The sequence below is a fragment of the Dipodomys ordii genome, unplaced genomic scaffold (genome assembly GCF_000151885.1).
Source record: "Dipodomys ordii isolate 6190 unplaced genomic scaffold, Dord_2.0 Scaffold1, whole genome shotgun sequence".
NCBI lineage: Eukaryota > Metazoa > Chordata > Mammalia > Rodentia > Heteromyidae > Dipodomys > Dipodomys ordii.
The window spans coordinates 21,003,816-21,022,211 of record NW_012267217.1 but is presented as its reverse complement, the minus strand read 5'-3'; the positions used below and the strand labels follow the sequence as shown (position 1 = coordinate 21,022,211).

General features: G+C 37.2%; 1 protein-coding gene across 5 annotated transcripts in view; it reads right to left on the bottom strand.

Moving 5' to 3' along the window:
• Nucleotides 1-314: 314 nt before the first annotated feature.
• Naa16 (N(alpha)-acetyltransferase 16, NatA auxiliary subunit) overlaps nt 315-18,396 on the bottom strand; it is a 56,236-nt gene continuing 38,154 nt past the window's right edge. For 2 of the 5 annotated variants that reach the window (XM_013011018.1, XM_013011025.1), the window contains 10 exons: nt 17,901-18,070; nt 17,427-17,579; nt 15,543-15,671; nt 9,287-9,500; nt 8,050-8,243; nt 5,556-5,664; nt 4,527-4,625; nt 3,577-3,720; nt 2,341-2,438; nt 315-876 (listed from right to left, as the gene is read on the bottom strand). In XM_013011018.1, the coding sequence (XP_012866472.1) occupies nt 682-876; nt 2,341-2,438; nt 3,577-3,720; nt 4,527-4,625; nt 5,556-5,664; nt 8,050-8,243; nt 9,287-9,500; nt 15,543-15,671; nt 17,427-17,579; nt 17,901-18,070 (1,505 nt within the window). In that variant the 3' untranslated portion in view covers nt 315-681. Of the gene's footprint in view, nt 877-2,340; nt 2,439-3,576; nt 3,721-4,526; nt 4,626-5,555; nt 5,665-8,049; nt 8,244-9,286; nt 9,501-9,523; nt 9,738-14,555; nt 14,629-14,820; nt 14,964-15,542; nt 15,672-17,426; nt 17,580-17,900; nt 18,071-18,396 lie in introns of those variants that run through there. The other 3 variants (XR_001174836.1, XR_001174837.1, XR_001174838.1) reach the window with 3 other exon arrangements.

Genomic DNA, 18,396 nt, shown 5'->3' with positions numbered 1-18,396 from the left:
AGGGCCCAGGCACTGTCCCTGAGCTTTTTTGCTCAATGCTAGCACTCAATCACTTGAGCCACAGCACCACTTCTGGCTTTTCTGTTTATGTGGTACTGAGGAATCAAACTCAGGGCTTCATGCATGCTAGGCAAGCACTCTACCACTAAGCCACATTCCCAGCCCTCTTTTTTATTTTTGTGCTTGTAACTGGGGATTGGACTCAAGGCCGTATCACTGTACCTTAACTTTTTTCACTCAAGGCTAGCATGCTACATAGCTCTACTTTGATACTGTTGCTAGTTAATTGGAAATAAAATAGTTTTAAGGACTTTCCTGCTTGATCTGGCTTTGAAGAGGGATGCTCAGCTCTCAGCCTCCTGAAGGCCTACAATTAGAGCCACGAGTGCAGACAATCAGAAATTCTTAAGTTATGACAGGCCAGCAAGAGCAGCTACCACAGTGCTGCTGATAATTTGAGAAAAACTATGCAAGTATTTTTACTTTTACAAACTAAAGAAGTAATTTTAGCAGACGTTTGTGTAGTCAGGGAATAAAATAAGATTTCAAAATACTCCAGTTAAAAACTATCTAAATATTTCATTTCACATATATATTAAATTGCACCCTGGGGGGGGAAAGATCCTTGATGTAAATTCAGCTGTAAGTCTGCAGGAGTCAGCTTCTTACAAGATTTCAGATTTAATTTGTTAAGACATCACAGTTATCAGCTGTACAGTTCAGTGCTTCACTGGTACTGTGGACTTCATTCAGAGTAGGCAGGAAAGCAGATGTAAAAGGAAACAAGTTATGACAGGCCATTCTATATTCTTCATACTGGGAGCTACAGTTCCCAAAGCTGCCATCAAGCAGTGCCTCCGAAACCTTTATTAAAGTCTAATGAAACAAATGGAAAATACAAATTAGTTAAATAAAAAGCTTACTTACAACAACTTTAATCAAAAGAGGCAATTTGTTATTTAAGCCAAGATAAAGACGGCAAAGCCTCAGTATAAAATATTTTCCTATCTACAGTAATCATCTAAAATAAAAATATTTAAAAAAACATTAATAACCAATTCTGTCAGCACATAATCTTAGCTACTTGTGAAGTGGAGATGGTTGGAGAGTCTCAATGTTCAACTATTCAGGCATAAAAGTTCACGACTCTAGTACCCAATGGCCAGGCAAGAGGTACATATCACTTATCCCAGCTACAGGGTAAGAGCAATGGCTAGGCACAGCAGTGCACACATCATCCCCAGCCACATAGAGAACCACAAATAGAAAGATCAAAACCCAGGCCACCCAAGGCATAAAGCAAGCCCTACCTTGAAAATTACAAAAAGGTGCTGGAGGAAAAGGTCAAGTAGTAGAGCCTTAAGCACCTGCCTTGCAAGTGTGAGGCCTTAGTTCAGTCGCCAATACTTCCTGGGGGCATTAGGGGAGAAGGACCCAGCATCACCACAGAAACAAAACATTTCTGAAGCATACCTTGTGGTAGATGCCTAGAAACTAAACATTCAGGAGGCTGAAGCAAGAGTTCTAGGCCAGTGTGAGCTAACAGAACTCTTATCTCAAAAACAAAACAAAAAACAACTTTGCAAACCCTTTAAATAAAATCCAATAGTTGAAAAAACTTTAAAATTGTGATCAGCAAGGGAAGTGTCTTTTATATAACAACAGCTCCCACTTGAGTGAGTGCATGGTCATGCACAAAGCATTTTGTACTTAGTCTGTTCAGGTCACTAATGCACTTACTCCATGAGAGGCATGGTGCTTTCATCTTCCTCTTCAATAAGGAAAAAAAAGGTAACTTGCCTGAAGTCACCCAGCTAATAATTGGTAGAACTGTCATTTACACTCAGGAAGAAAACTAGACATTCACACAGTGAGGTCAAAGGAGGATGTTCTTAGGAGAGGATCACAAAGATGATCATATAAAATGATGTTTATTGAAATGGAAACAAGAGAATTTTTTTCTCTCCTTTGTTGCTCTTTTTGTTTTCTGTACCTTTTATCTTGTTTGTAAGTTTATCTGTTTGGGGAGGCTACGAGAGGAGCACAGAAATGGTGGGACAAAGGGTGAACAAATGCAGCAGTGGTACTCACTAGACACTATGTTGAAAATTAGCTATACAACTTGCGGAGGGGGGGGCAGATGGGAGGGGAAAACTGGGAGAGAAGAAAGAAAAGAGGTGACGCTGTTAAAGAAAACTACTCATTACAGGACTTATGTAACCATAACCCCTCTGTATATCACCTTTACAATAAAAAAGAAAAAGAATTATGTTTTAGAAGCACATGCTTTGCTAGCTTGCTCATTCAGTATCCATAAATCAGTCTGTAAAAAAATCTTACCTTTACATTTTTATCTTTTACAGTCTCATCCAACCTAGTGGCTATAGTAATTGCTTTCTCTTGCCTTGATTTGTCCAGAAAATACATCATTTTAGCACCTGAAATTCAAACAAAATTTTAACACAGTGGAAAATATATGTTCAATATATTCCACATGTGCTATAAAATTATTTGCTACTGTTATTACAAATGCTGTATCACTTTAAATACTAGTATCGTATTTCATCAATTTAACAGTGCTCTCCTATTATTGACTATGTATATATTTGTTCCTATTCTTTACTCAATATTTACACAAAGTAAGTAGTTATTCTACACTTAAAGCTGTTTACTTTGAATTAATTTTTTTGTTTGCTTTGTTTTTTGGGATAGAATCTAAATATGTAGCCCAAGGTAGCTTCAAATTCTTTTTTTTTTTTTTTTTGGTCAGTCATGGGGCCTGAACTCTGGGCCTAGGCACTGTTCCTCAGGTCTTCAGCTCAAGGCTAGTGCTCTACCACTTGAACCACAGAACCACTTCTTGCTTTTTCCTGCATTCGTGGTGCCAAGGAATTGAATCCAGGGCTTCATGCATGCATAGCAAGCACTCTACCACTGAGCCAGCTTCCCAGCCCATGGCTTCAAATTCTTGAACCTCCTATTTCAGCCTCCAAATGCTGGGATCACAAATATACACCATGTTTGGTGCTAGATTAATGCTTAAAATTATTTATAAAACTTTGACTACAGAATCAAAAAACACAAGTTATTTTCTGCTCTTGAGAAAAATGACAAGTTGCTTTCGTAACAGGCTGGGCCAATTTACACTGAAACCAATGAAGTACACTTGCTTGTCACATTCCTAACACTACTCTTTCTTTAAAGCAAGAACAAAACCTCTGCTCATTTGAAAGAAATAAATGGTATTGTGTTCATTTTTTCTCTCATAACTAGTGAATTTTTTTTGGGGGGGGGGTCCGGTCATGGGGCCTGAACTCTGGGCCTGAGCACTGTCCCTCAGCTCTTCAGCTCAAGGCTAGCACTCTACCACTTGAGCCACAGCGCCACTTCCAGCTTTTTTCTTTTTGCTTATTGGTGCTGAGGAATCGAACCCAGGGCCTCATGCATGCAAGGCAAGCACTCTACCACTGAGCCACCTTCCCAGCCCTAGTGAAGCATTTTTTAATGTTTGTTTCTCACCATATTCTAACATAAATGTTTACATAAACATTTTAACCATCATAGCTAAACACAAACCTGAAAGCAGATGTTGGAGAGAGGTAGTGTTATACTTGAGAAAATCCTCATTAAAACTTTCCAAATCCTTGTTGACAAATATTTTCTGCATTTCTTGAGATAGTACCTGACCCACAACATCAGGAAGATTACTCTGACTGGATACTACAAAACCAAAAACATTTGGGTATTTTTGTTTTTCATACCTTTTGAAAAAAACATCAACTGACAAACCTTTGTATTTAGTATAAGCTTTCTGTATGCACAGTACAAATACTAGTACTCCTTTGGAATATAAGTATATTCTAGCTTAAAGAATGCACTAATTCCTACTTAACTATCATGTTTAGTTTACTTTGGTATTTTCAGTTAAATATTATAAGCATTACCTTGTATTATGTTTCTTTAATGTCTATCCAAAAAAAAAAAAAAAGCAAAGCAGCTCCTATTTGCTTCTATACTTGCTTTTTCATAAACATTGTCTTTTTTTGAGGGGGAGGGAGGAGTTGTGGGGCTTGAACTCTGAGCCTGGGCACTGTCCCTGAGCTCTTCAGCTCAAGGCAAGCACTCTACCACTTAAGCCACAGCACCACTTCTGGTTTTCTGGTGGTTAATTGGAGGTAAGAGTCTCACGGGGAATTTCCTGCCCGGGCTGGCTTTTAACTGTGATCCTCAGATCTCTGCCTCTGGTGTAGCTAGTATTACAGGAGTGAGCCACCAGCGCCTGTTAACACTGTCTTTTTTTTTGGGGGGGGTCCAGTCGTGGGGCCTGAACTCTGGGCCTGGGTGCTGTCCCTCAGCTCTTCAGCTCAAGGTTAGCGCTCTACCACTTGAACCACAGCGCCACTTCCGGCTTTTTTCTTTTTGCATATGTGGTGCTGAGGAATCAAACCCAGGGCCTCAGGCATGCAAGGCAAATGCTCTACCACTGAGCTACCTTCCCAGCCCAACATTGTCTTTTTTATACTTACCAGATTTAGAAAACTTAACTAAGCATTCATGTAACCATGGGTTATTACTGTTGATGGCAAAAGCTCGTTTGACAGATTGTAGCATTAATAGAAACTTCCCTATGTGAAAAAAAAATACAAGAATCATAGCATTAGTATTTGTACCTTACTTGCTTCATCTTTAGCATCACTTAAAAAAAATAACAAAATGTTATTTTTACTATAACATTCATAAGCAAAATGTAAAACTGACTTACATTATCAAAGCCAATTTTGCTTTCCAAAAAAAGCTTGCAAATTCATGAAAAACTGCTTTGGTAAACAGTCTGACTTGTCAAACTGTTCTTAAACTAGATTTGCATGTAATATTTTAATGGGATTAGTAGCCTTTTGTGGACTGCTGAAATAAAGTTCTTAGATAAAAAGAGCTCTCACAGAGATTAAACTGAACAGTCATCAACATAATTAAAGATTAAAAAGTAAACTCAAGGGTGAACAAATGCAGCAATGTTACTCACTGGACACTATGTTTAAAATGAACTACACCCAAAAAAACTGAACTATACAACTTGTGGGTGGGAATGGGAGGGAAAGAAACTGGGAACAAGCAAGCAAAGAAGTGACAGTGTCTAGAAAGAAATGTACTCTTGGGAGTTGGGAATGTGGCTCAGTGGTAGAGTGCTTACCTAACATGCATGAAGCCCTGGGTTTGGTTCCTCAGCACCACATAAAAAGAAAAGCCAGAAGTGATGCTGTGGCTCAAGTGGTTGAGTGCTAGCATTGAGCAAAATAAAGCTCAGGACAGTGCCCAGGCCTTGAATTCAAGCCCCAGGACTCCCCGCCCCCCCAAAAAGTACTCTTTACCTACTTTATATAACCATAACCACCCCCCCTTTGTACATCGGCTTTAAAATAACAACAAAAAGTTTAAAAAACAAATAAACTCAAGGCTAGGGATGTAGCTCAGTTGTAAAGTATTTGCCCTAGCACATGTTTAACTCCCCCATACTACAAAACTATTTTTTTTAACTAATTCAAGCTTTTTATTACCTTTTCTAAAATATATTTCAAATGCCAGGAGATGAGTTTCAATGTTATCAGCAACAAGGTTTTTAAGAGGAATGAGGAACTTGATAGCTTCTTCTAATGGATTTTCTACCTATTTGAAGCAGGAAGAAAAAAAATTTATATTTAAAAATGAGCTATATAAACACAATCTCCTAAAAATCCTAATGTATCGATGTAGTTTGGGTAGTTTCTCTTTTTTCATGCTGGTATTCGGGCTTAAATGCTTAAATTCAGGGAATTGTCCCTTAGCATTTTTTACTCAAGCCTAATGCTCTACTGCTGAGCTACATCTCTACTTGTTGCTTGCTAACTAGAGATAAGAGTCTCATCTTGGGCTGGGAAGGTGGCTCAGTGGTAGAGTGCTTGCCTTGCATGCATGAGGCCCTGGGTTCCATTCCTTAGCACCACATAAGCAAAAAGAAAAAAGCCGGAAGTGGTGCTGTGGCTCAAGTGGTAGAGTGCTAGCCTTGAGCTGAAGAGCTGAGGGGCAGGGCCCAGGCCCAGATTTCAGGCCCCATGCCAGACCCCCCCCCCCAAAAAAAACAAGGCTAAATTGTTCTACAGACTATAAAAAGATAAGACCATGTACTTTATGAAAAAAATATATCGTGTTCCTTAGATATTACCAACACCTAAATCTAGTGACAAATGAATATAATAGCGTTCTATAATTTGAAAAAAATGATAAATTTTAAGCACACTCAATTTATAATGAATAAACCAGAAAGCTACATATTTTCCTCTATCTGCTTCAAAATAATTTTATTAAGCCTTTAAGGAAATCCTAGAGACAAAGTGTCGCATCTGTGCAGCTAAATCATTATCTCTAGCTAAACATATAAAGTCATTAATTCCATATTTTGCCAGGCACTAGTGATTCATGCCTGCAATCTTAGCTACTCAGGAGGCTGAGAACTGAGGATCACAGTTCAAAGCTAGCCCTTGCAGAAAGTCTATGAAACTCTTATCTCCAATTAACCAGCTCAAAATGGAGCTGTGCCTCAATAGCAGGGCTCTAGCCTTGACTGAAAAAGCAAAGGGAGAGGGCTCTGGCCCTGAGTTCAAGCCCAAATATCAGCACAAAAAAAGAAAAAAAGAAAGTTCCATTACTTCATAAGACATCTGTCTAACAAACTTCTTATCTTGCCGTAGATTTTAAGTGCCCCACCTGTCTGCTTTACTGGGCTCAAAATCCAGGGGTCAACAGGACTGCATTTCCTTTGGGGGCGCTAAGAGAAAATCCATTTCCATTATTTTTTCTGTTTCTGAAGGCGACTACATTCCTTGGATTATGGCCCTCTCCCATTTCTTTAAACGTACCAACAGGCTGAGTCAATCCCTCAGTCACATTGTAAAACGGAATTCGGAAATCCTTACCCAAAAGACCATCAGAGACCGTTCACCAATGTAAAAGCAAGGAGTCTTTATTGCAAGCTCGAGCTTGGTCCTCCGCGCACCAGGTAACTGGTGACACTAAGAGGCCCGGAGCCCAGGGTTATAGTACTTTTTATACACTCTTTAGGGAAGGCAGGGACTTTGTATACATCACAGCATCTTACAACAAATTATTACACATCGCGGGAAAATCATAATACAATTCTATAGTATGATTGGCACACTACAAAGCAGAAACAGGTTGTTGGTTAGATCAGAGGTTGGCCTGCACCACAGGGAGTCACAGGGGATACCTGCTAAACTGCAGGGTTCCTTTCTTAAACAAACACCACCTTCATCCTGACTGCAGTGGTAATCACACTCTCCAGCACCTGCTTGCCCGAGATTTTCTCAAGGATTGTTTATGTTTCTAGTTGCCCGAGAATTGCTTCTTCTGTTCATTCCCAGGCTGGGCTCAGGGTCAGCTGCATAACTCATACTTCAGAAGATGACAGCTAGCTCAAGATGGAGTCACTCAGGCCTCAGACTCTTCAACATCACCCCAATCTCTTCTCCTTTCCGCTGTTTGCACAACTCTATCTGATCGTATTGGGTAATGTGGATAAATCCAGGAGAAACACAACCTTAAATTCCATCTGCTACCTAAGTCACTTTTGCCTTTTCAGATTACACATTTATAGGCTCTGGAGATTGACATTACTCTAGGACATAACAATTCTGTGCATACTTCACAGTAGAAAAATTCTGCATATTGTCACTCAACAATACCTGATGACTATTGCAAATGGCTTTTTTTTTTTTTTTAACTAAGGCCTGGCCACTGTCCCTGAGCCTCTTTTGCTCAAGGCTAGCATTCTACCACTTGAGCCACAGCGCCACTTCTGGCCTTTTCTGTTTACGTGGTGCTGAGGAATCGAACCCAGGGCTTCATGCATGCTAGGCAAGCACTCTACCACTAAGCCACATTCCTGGCCCACAAATAACTTCTGATTTATACATCTAAGTAAGTTGTGTTTGTGTCCAGAAAAGAACCAAAGAGAATAAATTTGATCAAGTAACAATATTAGTACATTAATCTCACCCTTTCCAATTTTTCAGGTGTAAGTTCTTCCTTAAAACTACTGGCTGTTTCTTCTTCATCATCTCTTTTCTTCTTTTGATTTTTCTGTTGACGTTCCCTTTCCACATGTTTTCTCGCTTCTTCTAATTTAGCTTTTTTCTGAGCTCTTCTTTGCTTGCTAAGTAATTTCTTTAATTCTTTGGCTGACAGGCTTTCTACAAATATTCAGATGAAGAAATGTTACTGATCAATATAACCATATGTATGTGTGTATAAGTATGCCATCTACATCAAAGGTTTTGGAAAATGTATTCCTATAACTGGCAAAAAAAAAAAAAAACCTGACCCACAACAGGCATCCAGGCCAGGCACTGGTGGCTCACACCTGTAATCCCTGCTACTCAGGAGGCTGAGATCTGAGGATTTCGGTTCAAAGCCTGCCCAGGCAGAAAAGTCCATAAGACTTTTATCCTCCAATAAACTACTCAGAAAAAGCCAAAAGTGGCACTGTGGCTCAAATTGTAAAGAACTAGCCTGGAGCACAAAGAGGCCCGGGGACAGTGCCTAGGCCCTGAGTTCAAGCCCTAGGACTTGCCAAAAAAAAAAAAAAGGTATCCAGTCAGTACCAATCACATTAACTATAATAAATCAATTCTAGCACAATTCTGCCTTCTACACAATATAAGTAATTTCATGCAAATTTCATGCAAGTCACTCTATTCCTTTTAAGTCTCAAAGGGGCTAATACCACCAATTAGCATCTTATTTTTAATAAATTAGACATTGTACCATTTAAGAATTCCCTTAAGAAGCTCAAAGCTATTTTTAGTTATAACCTAAAGAAACAAAACAAAACAAAAACAGCCCATGACTATTTCTATTTTTCCTAAACTGATCTTACTAAACCAGTTGGCTGAAGCAGAAAGAACAGCCTGAGACTGCACAGCAAGAATATGTCTCAAAAAAAAAAAGGAAGAAAATAAAAATTAAGAAACCCATTCCCTTAGAGTGATTAAGACGCATCAATCCTTTGACTTTTTTTAGTTATTTTAATTATCTAATATTGTCTTTGAATCCTTTTGATAATACCCTTTATTTTTATTGTCATTTATTATAAAAATGTATGGGGACAGTAAGATAATTCAATACATGTATACAATGTACAAATCATCTCTTTAAACACTTAATTATCTGCTTTTCTATACAAAGTTAATAACATTCTGAAATTTGGTGCTCTTTACAAATCTTTTTTAGTTACCTGAATTTATTTCTTGTTGTTTGCTTTCACTGGTAAAGGGATTATCATATAATTTCAAGTATATTTCAATCGCTGATCTAGCAGCCTTGAAATAAACAGCATGTCTTCTGAGAGTATCTTCTAACCTCAAGAGGTCAACATAGGCACGAAGGGTCATCTTTCTCATGCAGTATGTATGGAAGTCAAATTGATCATCGGTTATCTCAAAAAAATGCTTAAAAAAAAAAACCACAAAATTATCCCTTACATTTTTATCAATACTGTCCATCTTTTGAAAAAACACCATAAAAAGCCTCAGAACAATTTAAAGTTACAATTCCATTGAGTTGTTTCCTTCCACTTTAACACTATGAAGGATATCAAGTTGTCAACATTCAACTTGAAGCATCTTTTCCATAATCCATACCTGTCCCCTATAAATCATGCCTTGTGATGACACTCAACTTCTATGCTGAAAATTAAAAGATCAGGTTACATATTGGTATTTTAGTCTTAAAAATTTTTCTTCTCTGTATTCAAGGGAAAAATGAGTAAAACTCTGAAAGGAGACTACACACATGTAGGTTTACACAAAATGTTCATAAATCTCACTCAGCTCTTAAAAGGGTACCCTGTCACTTCCGCCCACTTTCATCACACAGAGCCTAACACATAGCAGACATTCTGTAAGCACAGATCTGCCAACTCAAGGGGCAGACTGCTCATTAGGCACATGAACCTGAATAGTCTTTTAATTTCTCAGAGCTTTAATTATTTAATCGAAGAATTTTAAAAATCAGCCAGTTTCTTTATTAATTTTTGCTAGTCCTGGGGCTTGACTCAGGACCTGAGAGCTGTCCCTGAGCATTTTTGCTCAAGGTGTATTCTGTACCACTTGAGCCACAGCTCCACTTCCCTCTATTTGGTAGTTAATTGGAGGTAAGAACCTTATGGACTACCCTGATTGGTTTCAAACTGTGATCTTCAGATCTCAGCCTCCTAGCTACTATAGCTAGGATTACAGGTTTGAGCCACTGTTGCCTGGCTAAAATAAACCAGATTCTTAATGTGTTTAAAGGATCAAATGAGAAGATACTTTTAAGTTCATTCTCAACAGTAAACTGAATACAAAGGCAACAAAGGCAGTTTTCTCTTATTCAACAAAGTCTTAAGTTTCTTAACCTGACCCTGACCCCCTAATTCATGAATACATGACCCCCTAAAGTAATCTGTTCCACGGAAAGAAGAAAACCCCACAGTTTTGTAATTTTATGTTCTCCTCAATATAAATTTCTACTTCTGATTCTCTTTTCCCCTAATTTGACTTCTTTAAAAAAATAGAAAAGAAATGAATAAGATTCAATACACCAATGTAAATAAAACTTTTCTATATTCATGCTGCCTCTGTCCTGGGGATAAAGTCCTAATACCTCACTATATGGAAGACACAGTAACTAACTCGATAATCACTTGCTAATTTTAGTCATCTCAGTAATATGAAACATGCTATATTTGTACAAAGAAGTTAACTACTTAAGACTTCAATAGAAGATTTCTAAGAAAAGTACAGTATAGACAAGAAATAGAAAATAAACATTTCATATAAATTCATTACTAAAAATATACTGTATTTGAAAACTTCATTCTCCCCACTAATAAGACAATTCATTAATAAAAACATGAACTTTGTTTTTTATATCATAGTACTACATTATTCCATAAAATTGTTGGAGGTTTTCCTTGATTTAAGTTCTATCTGGCACCGTTATAATAGGTTAAAATTTAAGATACTTGACCAAGGAAAAATGACAATGCTAAAAGTCATGGAACACATATGTGATGAAACATCTAAGAGACTACAGGACATTTATTAGACTAAGAATTTGCAAAAAGGCAGACAACCAGTTAAAAGAGGTATTTCTAGCAGCATTTGTAAACAGAGATTTTAAATTAATCTCAGAAGAAGATGTAAGGAAACGAATCACCTGAGCTGCCTCTTAATCAGTAACAGCCCACAGGCTGCCTCTCTCCAGTTAATGTCTTCTATCAACACGGTGACCAGCTTATCCCAGTTTTCTTGTGAAAGCACTGTGTCTAAGAACCACTGTTGCTCACTTTATTATTATAAACTAATAATGGAGGTACAAAAGTATAGCTAGATCAGTACAATACTCAGCCACGGCTTATTAATATTTTTGCTTTGGAAGAAAAGAGTGTATTAGTGTATTGCAGAATACATCAACAACTAAATAATCTTAAACACTTGTTCTCTATGTCTGTCTCTCAGTGATGAGGTAGGGAGCTGGCAGACTGGTGGTGCTCCCAAAATCAGGCTTGAGTCAAATTAAAACAAATGAGCAAAGAATTAAAAAATGCCACTCAGCTTCAGAATGTGACTGTCTTTAAAATTCTGTTAGGCCCTCTCTTTTGGCTCAGATTCTCCTGTCCATCATGTCTCAAGAGTTTTTAGATGAGACAACTAAATCTTACAAATAGAAAAGCAACAAAAACCCTGGCCATTAAAATAGCAACTAGATCAACTAGGGGAATAAGCAACTTGATTTCTTTTCTACAGAATCTGCAATTATAAAACATATCAATCAAAGAAATACTAAGATGAAACAGGATTTAATCTATCAGAAATCCTAGAACTAATCAGTTAGAAATATATGCATTACTGCCTCATACCAAATATAAATGAGATTCAATTAAATGAGATGCCAATTATTTTAAAGAGGAAAACTCAAAATTCTTGAGCTAAAGTCATTTAGAATCTTTTTTTATTGTTTTTTTGTTTCCTAAAAATATATTTTTATTATCTTTAAGTAGTTGTACAAAGGAGCTGCCACTCAACAATGCAATTTATGATTACAATATGTCTTGAACACAAGTTTATAACCAATATTTTAGAAGTTTTAATAAAACTTTTTGTAGCATTTAAACTCAAGATCTTGAGCCTGCTTGGCTTTCTTGCTCACAGCTGGCCCTCTATGACTTGAGCCACAGCGTTAGTCCAGCTTTTTACTTGTTATTTTGGAATAAGTCTTATGGACTTTTCTGCGCAGACCTTTATTCTCTGGATCTCAGCCCTCTGAGTAGCCAGAACTATAGATGTGAGTCAAAGGTATCTGGAAATTTTCAAGAAACGAATTTCAATGTTCAAGCCTCAGACTGGGCTGGCTACATAACATTTGCACATCATCTTAAAATCCTACTTGAAGAAGTAAGACGAAGACAGAAAAGGTATGTGGAACATTGGAATTTTAACATGTCAAATCCAGTTTCTAAGACCTCACAACAATAATGGATCCTAGTAGAAACTGCCTTCAATGAAAGAAAAAATTTGAATGTTTTTTTGAGACATGCTTTCAGGATATAGCCTAGGCTGGCCTCAAACTCATGATCCTCCTGCCTCTGCTTCCTAAGGGTGGGCATTACAGATATGCACCCTCCATAGCTAGCCTGAAAGAATTCTTGAAGGCTTGAAGGCAAAAAAGCAAGACCTAGCACTTACTTGAACTTGTTTCCCAACTTGATTCCTATTTTAAGGTGAAGAATAAGTTCTTACATATGAAAGGTATTTATTTTCTTATTAAAATATTTGAAATCGAAATCTAAAGTAACTCATGCGGTTACTTACTATAATACTTAAATTTTATAATTACTCTCAAATTCTTAAAATGACACTAGATATTTTCTTTTAGAGCGTATTAATTCAATAAATATCTGATATTTCTATTTGTACTAAACATATTTTAACATAAAACCATATGTGTATAATACTTATATTAATCATGAGTTAGGTTTTATTTACTTTTAGTATAGATACGCTCATTATTGAAAGGATTAGTTTTCAAGTAGCATAAAAGGAGGCTCTTACTTAATTTTAGTTCTTCCTATCAACAAATGACAGTAGCAAACTCTTTAGACAAACTTTCTAGCAATAATAATTATCTAATATGGTGTTATATCACAATGTTTTCTGCTATGTTTTAATCACTGATAAAAAATGACTTCTTGCAACTTTTTTCTTCAAAAATGCTTTTTACCAATTAAATCATTTCTTGAATTAGAAGTAGTTAACTCATATTATAGAATTCATGCTACTCAGTCAAAATCGCTATAAATTTAAGAGAAAAACCTAAATGAAACTTAGTAATGAAAGACCTACTTACCATATTCTACCAATTCTCAAATAAAATATTAGACCCAGCTACAGGAGAGTAAGAGATGGGAAGATCTCAGTTTGAGGCCAGCATGGGCCAAAAATTCAGCAAAATCCCCATACTTTAAAAAAAAAAAAAAACAGTATAATATCAGATGCCTCTAATCTCAGCTATAAGGAAAGCAGAGAGGTAGTAGGATCACAATCTGAAGCTGGATTTAGGCAAGAATGAAACACTTTCTGAAGCAAAAACTAATGCAGAAAAAAGAAGAGCTGAAGGCATGGTTCAAGTGGTAGAATGCTTGTCCAGCAACTACAAGGCCCTGATTTCAAATACCAGTACCACCAAAAAATTAGAAAGAATATTAAGGGTAGAAAGAATAGGACTTAAGTTTACAATAAATAATTCTAAAAATAATCAAATTTCAGCTGGGTGTCCCGGTTCATACTTCTAATCCTAGCTACTCAGGAGGCTGAGATATGAGAATCACAGTTTAAAGCCAGTCTGAGCAGAAAAGTCTGTGAGATTCCAATTAATTAGCAAAAAGCTGGAAGTGATGTGGCTCAAGCGGTAGAATACCACTAGCCTTAGTAAAAAAGCAAGGAACAATGCCAATGCCCTGAGTTCAAGCCTCAGTACTGACACCAAAAAAAAAAAAAATAGAAGTTATCAAATTTAACTTAAACAGAAAATTTGGTAAGTTCTAGTTATAGTCTTATAGAAATTACGTAATTCAGAAAATAATTTACTTCTCACTAAGGATGTCCTGTTAATAAAAATGTTCCTTTCCTTAATAAACAGAATGGGGTTATTTGGTTGACTGTTTTCACACTTCTTACACAAGCACTCTGCCACTTGAGCCATACCCTAGCCCAAGTAGAGTATTTTTAAGTGACATCACATAGGGAGTGTTAGCACGAACTAGTAATCCACAGGGGTTCTTAGTTTTTCTGAGACAAGACCTCACTTACTATGTAGATCAGGCTGGCCTCATTCACAATCCTACTGCCTCTACTTCTCAAGTGCTGGGATTATAAATGTGCCCCAATTCCTAACTCTGATCTACAGCCCATCACAGAAATAATGGTTTGATTTAAACTAGAATGTTTGGATATTTCACATACCTATCATCCAAGCGCTTTATAATTTTCAAGAAGAAAATGAGAAGGTTTTTCTCTACAGATACAGCCATCAAGGCTTAAAAGGGCGAAAGGAAAAAAAAAAAGTAAAACTTAGGTTATTTCTATAAAGACTTTCATATAATCCTAGCTCCAGTTCCCATCAAAAGCCACCCGCTAACATACAGCCTTCCTTTTGGGTAACCTCAGAAGTTTGACATGGGAAGAAGGCCAAAGTGACTGACTGCCATGGTGCAGACATCAGGCTCACCTGACTACGATGCCTGTGGTTTTATACTGCGTCAGCAGGGGAACAGTGGTGCCGAGTGCCCCCACAACTGAGGGCTGCTGAGGACTGCCTCAGGAGTGCATTTGTGGCTCTTTTCCTCCTGTGGTCCATGTGGAAGGAGAGTGCTTCAGAGATGACAAAGAACAGGAAAACAAAAATTCACACAAAGAAAAAGAAAAGTCCCCTCGCTAAGGCAATCACACACAATTCTAAAAGCAAGTAATAAGCCAGCAATCTGGCCATCAATTGCTGCACAGAGTCCTGAATGTGAGAACAAGCATCCTGAGAAGACGAACTGGAGAGAGGCTGACTGAGGACCAGATCCTGACATTCAGATGTGGAAAGAGGTTGCCATCAACTATGTGTCCTCCTAGGCTAGTGATGAAATTCAAATAATGGCCTCTTCAGGGAATAGATACTTTTGAGTTTTTCTGTCAAGAGTTCCAATAGTGGTTTAATAAACTAAAACTTTTTTCCTTTTTAGTTCAAATAAAAATATACAGACATGTCAAAAGCACAACCATTTCAGGTCAACAAGAGCAATCATTTATTCACATTTCTTAAGTTTGAAATATTGTAAAGATCAAGAATTTTTTTAAGAGGAAGCAAAGTATTTAAATAAGGCAGAAGATCCTATATAGAAATCTACTTGCTGTCTTGTCAACTTATTCAAGAAAACTGAAGTCAGAATTCTAACAACTTACCCTTTCTATTTCATGGCATATTTTCAAGGCATCCCCAAATCTCCCAAGTCGCTGATAAGCTGAAATGCATTCTGTCTGAAACCACATACACTGCATTTCATTTAGATTTTCCATGGCAGATATTCCTTCCTGAAATAGAAACAGTCTTAAATGCAGGAAGCAAGTAGCAAAATGGGTAATAAAAATCCCATGTTTTATTCAGTTGTGTAATTTCCAACACCAGAAAAAAATTGCTTTCTTGTATAGCTATTTATGGCTATATTATAACAGTAATAACTAATAATAACAAATAATATATTGGTGTGCTTCCAAAGGCTCCTACTGATTTTCCTTTTTTTTTTTTTTGTACTGGTCTTAGGGCATGAACTCAGGGCCTGGGCGTTATTCCTTTTCTTTTTTTGCTCAAGGCTAGCCGGAGACCACTTGAGCTACAGCTCAAATGAGGCTTTTTGGTAATTAAAAATGAAAGTCTCATGGTCTTTAATGCCCAGGTTGGCTTTGAACCATGATCCTCAGATCTTAGCCTCCTGAGTAGCTAGAGTTACAGGTGTGAGCCACCAGCAACCAAGGTGTCTCTGCACTTTTTATACTATTTGTCTTCTAATATTTTTAATCACAAACATGAATTACTTTCATGATAGAAAATAGTCTATATGGAAAAGGATATGAAAAGATGGTAAAGAAGAGAACAAAAAGAATACTAGGCTCCAATATTCCAGTGAACTTAAGCTCCAGAATATCAAGAGACTAGCACAGTTCTGAAGGTTACATAAAGGAGAATTTAAAAGTAGCCAGGGAAACATAATTTGGGATATAAACCAAATTTTACACATAAGAATTTTGGTTTTGGTAGGTCATAGGGCTTGAACTCAGGGCCTGGGCAATGTTCCTGAGCTTCTTTTGCTCAAGTCTAGCATTCTAACACTTTCCTGCTTTTTCTATTATGTGGTACTGAGGAATTGAACACAGGGCTTCATACACAATCAGCAAGCACTCAACCACTAAGCCACATTCCTAGCCCACATAAGAATTTTATACATAAGCTGGGAAGGTGGCTCAGTGATAGAGCGCTTGCCTTGCATGCCTGAGGCCCTGGGTTCAATTCCTCAGCACCACGTAATCAAAAAGAAAAAAGCCGGAAGTGGCGCTATGGTTCAAGTGGTACAGCGCTAGCCTTGAGCTGAAGAGCTGATAGACAGAGCCCAGGCCCAGAGTTCAGGCCCCACGACTGGACCCAAAAAAAAAAAAAAAAAGAATTTTATACATAAACAAGTACACATATTGGCAATATACCTATATCAAGAAATTTTGTTCCTGTTACTGATTTTTGACCATCCTCTGCCACAAATACAAGAGATACACATACAACCAAGTACAATCATACTTGGCATGTAGGCTAAATGTTATTTTTTTTAATGAATTCTTTATTTTTTTTTTGTAGGTCATGGGGCTTGAACTCTGGGCCTGGGAGCTGGCCCTCAGCTCTTCAGCTCAAGGCAAGCACTCTACCACTTGAGCCACAGCCCCACTTCCGGTTTTCTGAGTGGTTTATTGGACATAGAGTCTCCTGGCCTTTCCTACTCAGGCTGGCTTTGAATCATGATCCTCAGATCTCAGCCTCCTGAGTAGCTAGGATGACAGGTGTGAGCCACCAGTGCCTGGCTGAATTCTTACAATCTTCAGTGTTGAGGCTAAAGGTGTGGCTCAGGTGGTAGGGTACCTGCCAATGAGCAGTAAGTGTCAGATACTGAGTTCAAATCCCAGTCTTGGACAAAAGAGAGAGTAAAAAAAGAAATAAACTAAAATAATATTTAGAGGCCATTTCACAATTTAAGTTAATTTTACTAATTCAGAAAATTGCAAGCTATGTGTGGTTTTTCCTACCCTTGTGAACTTAGAGCACATTTCCTCTGCTTCTTTTATCATATTTGCTCGAAGCATGTATTTTGCACATTTGGAATTAATGAATCTATCAGCTGTATCCAAAGACTGAGCTTCATCCATCCACTTTGCAGCTTCTCTGAGATTACCCATATGCTATAAGAGATGAAAGCATTAACCATCAAGAGTCTATGATCAAAAGAAACTTAATGAATGTAAGTTTAAAAAATAAGAAATTTGACATGATGCCTGCCAAATTTACTAAAAATCTAGATAATAACAATTCCTGTTTACTAAGAAGTTAATCAAGTGACTAACACTGATTACACAACTGTGTAGCATAAAAGTTCTTAGGATTATCAGAGTATTAGAGAAAGATTACCATAGGTACTAGAAGTTACTGTTACAAAACAATGTTACTGTTATTAAAACAATTGAATTCTTCAACTAGTCAAAAAACATGATTAAGATTTTTACCTTGTAAATTTTTGCTTTCATATAGAATAATTCTATTAGAGTTGGAGTACTAGTTATTGCAATGTTAATATAATCCAAAGCCAAAGAATATTGTCCAAGTTTATCAAAGTGCTGGGCCAGGAAATACTGAACCCAAAGTAGAGTTGTTGGAGGTTCCTTCTCCCCATTCTCTGAAATTAAACAAGTATTAAATTCTTATAGGAAAGAATGCTAAGTAAAACAGACCACATACTTTATCCTATCATACTGCAATTAGTAGCTATTACAGTTTAAAAAAAAACAGCAAAAAATGATTCATTTCATCAAAAAGAAGTCTGACTTCATACCCCAAAGTTCAAAAGGTAATAGCAAAGCAGAGAGAATTAAAATCCTAGTTTGGCTGACTTCTAACACCAAACTCCCTCCAAAGAAAACAGTGGTGGGGGAAAAACATAAAATCAATCCAATTCTGTGAACTCTCAAGCTAAAAGAAAATATGAAGAGCCTACATGGAAAA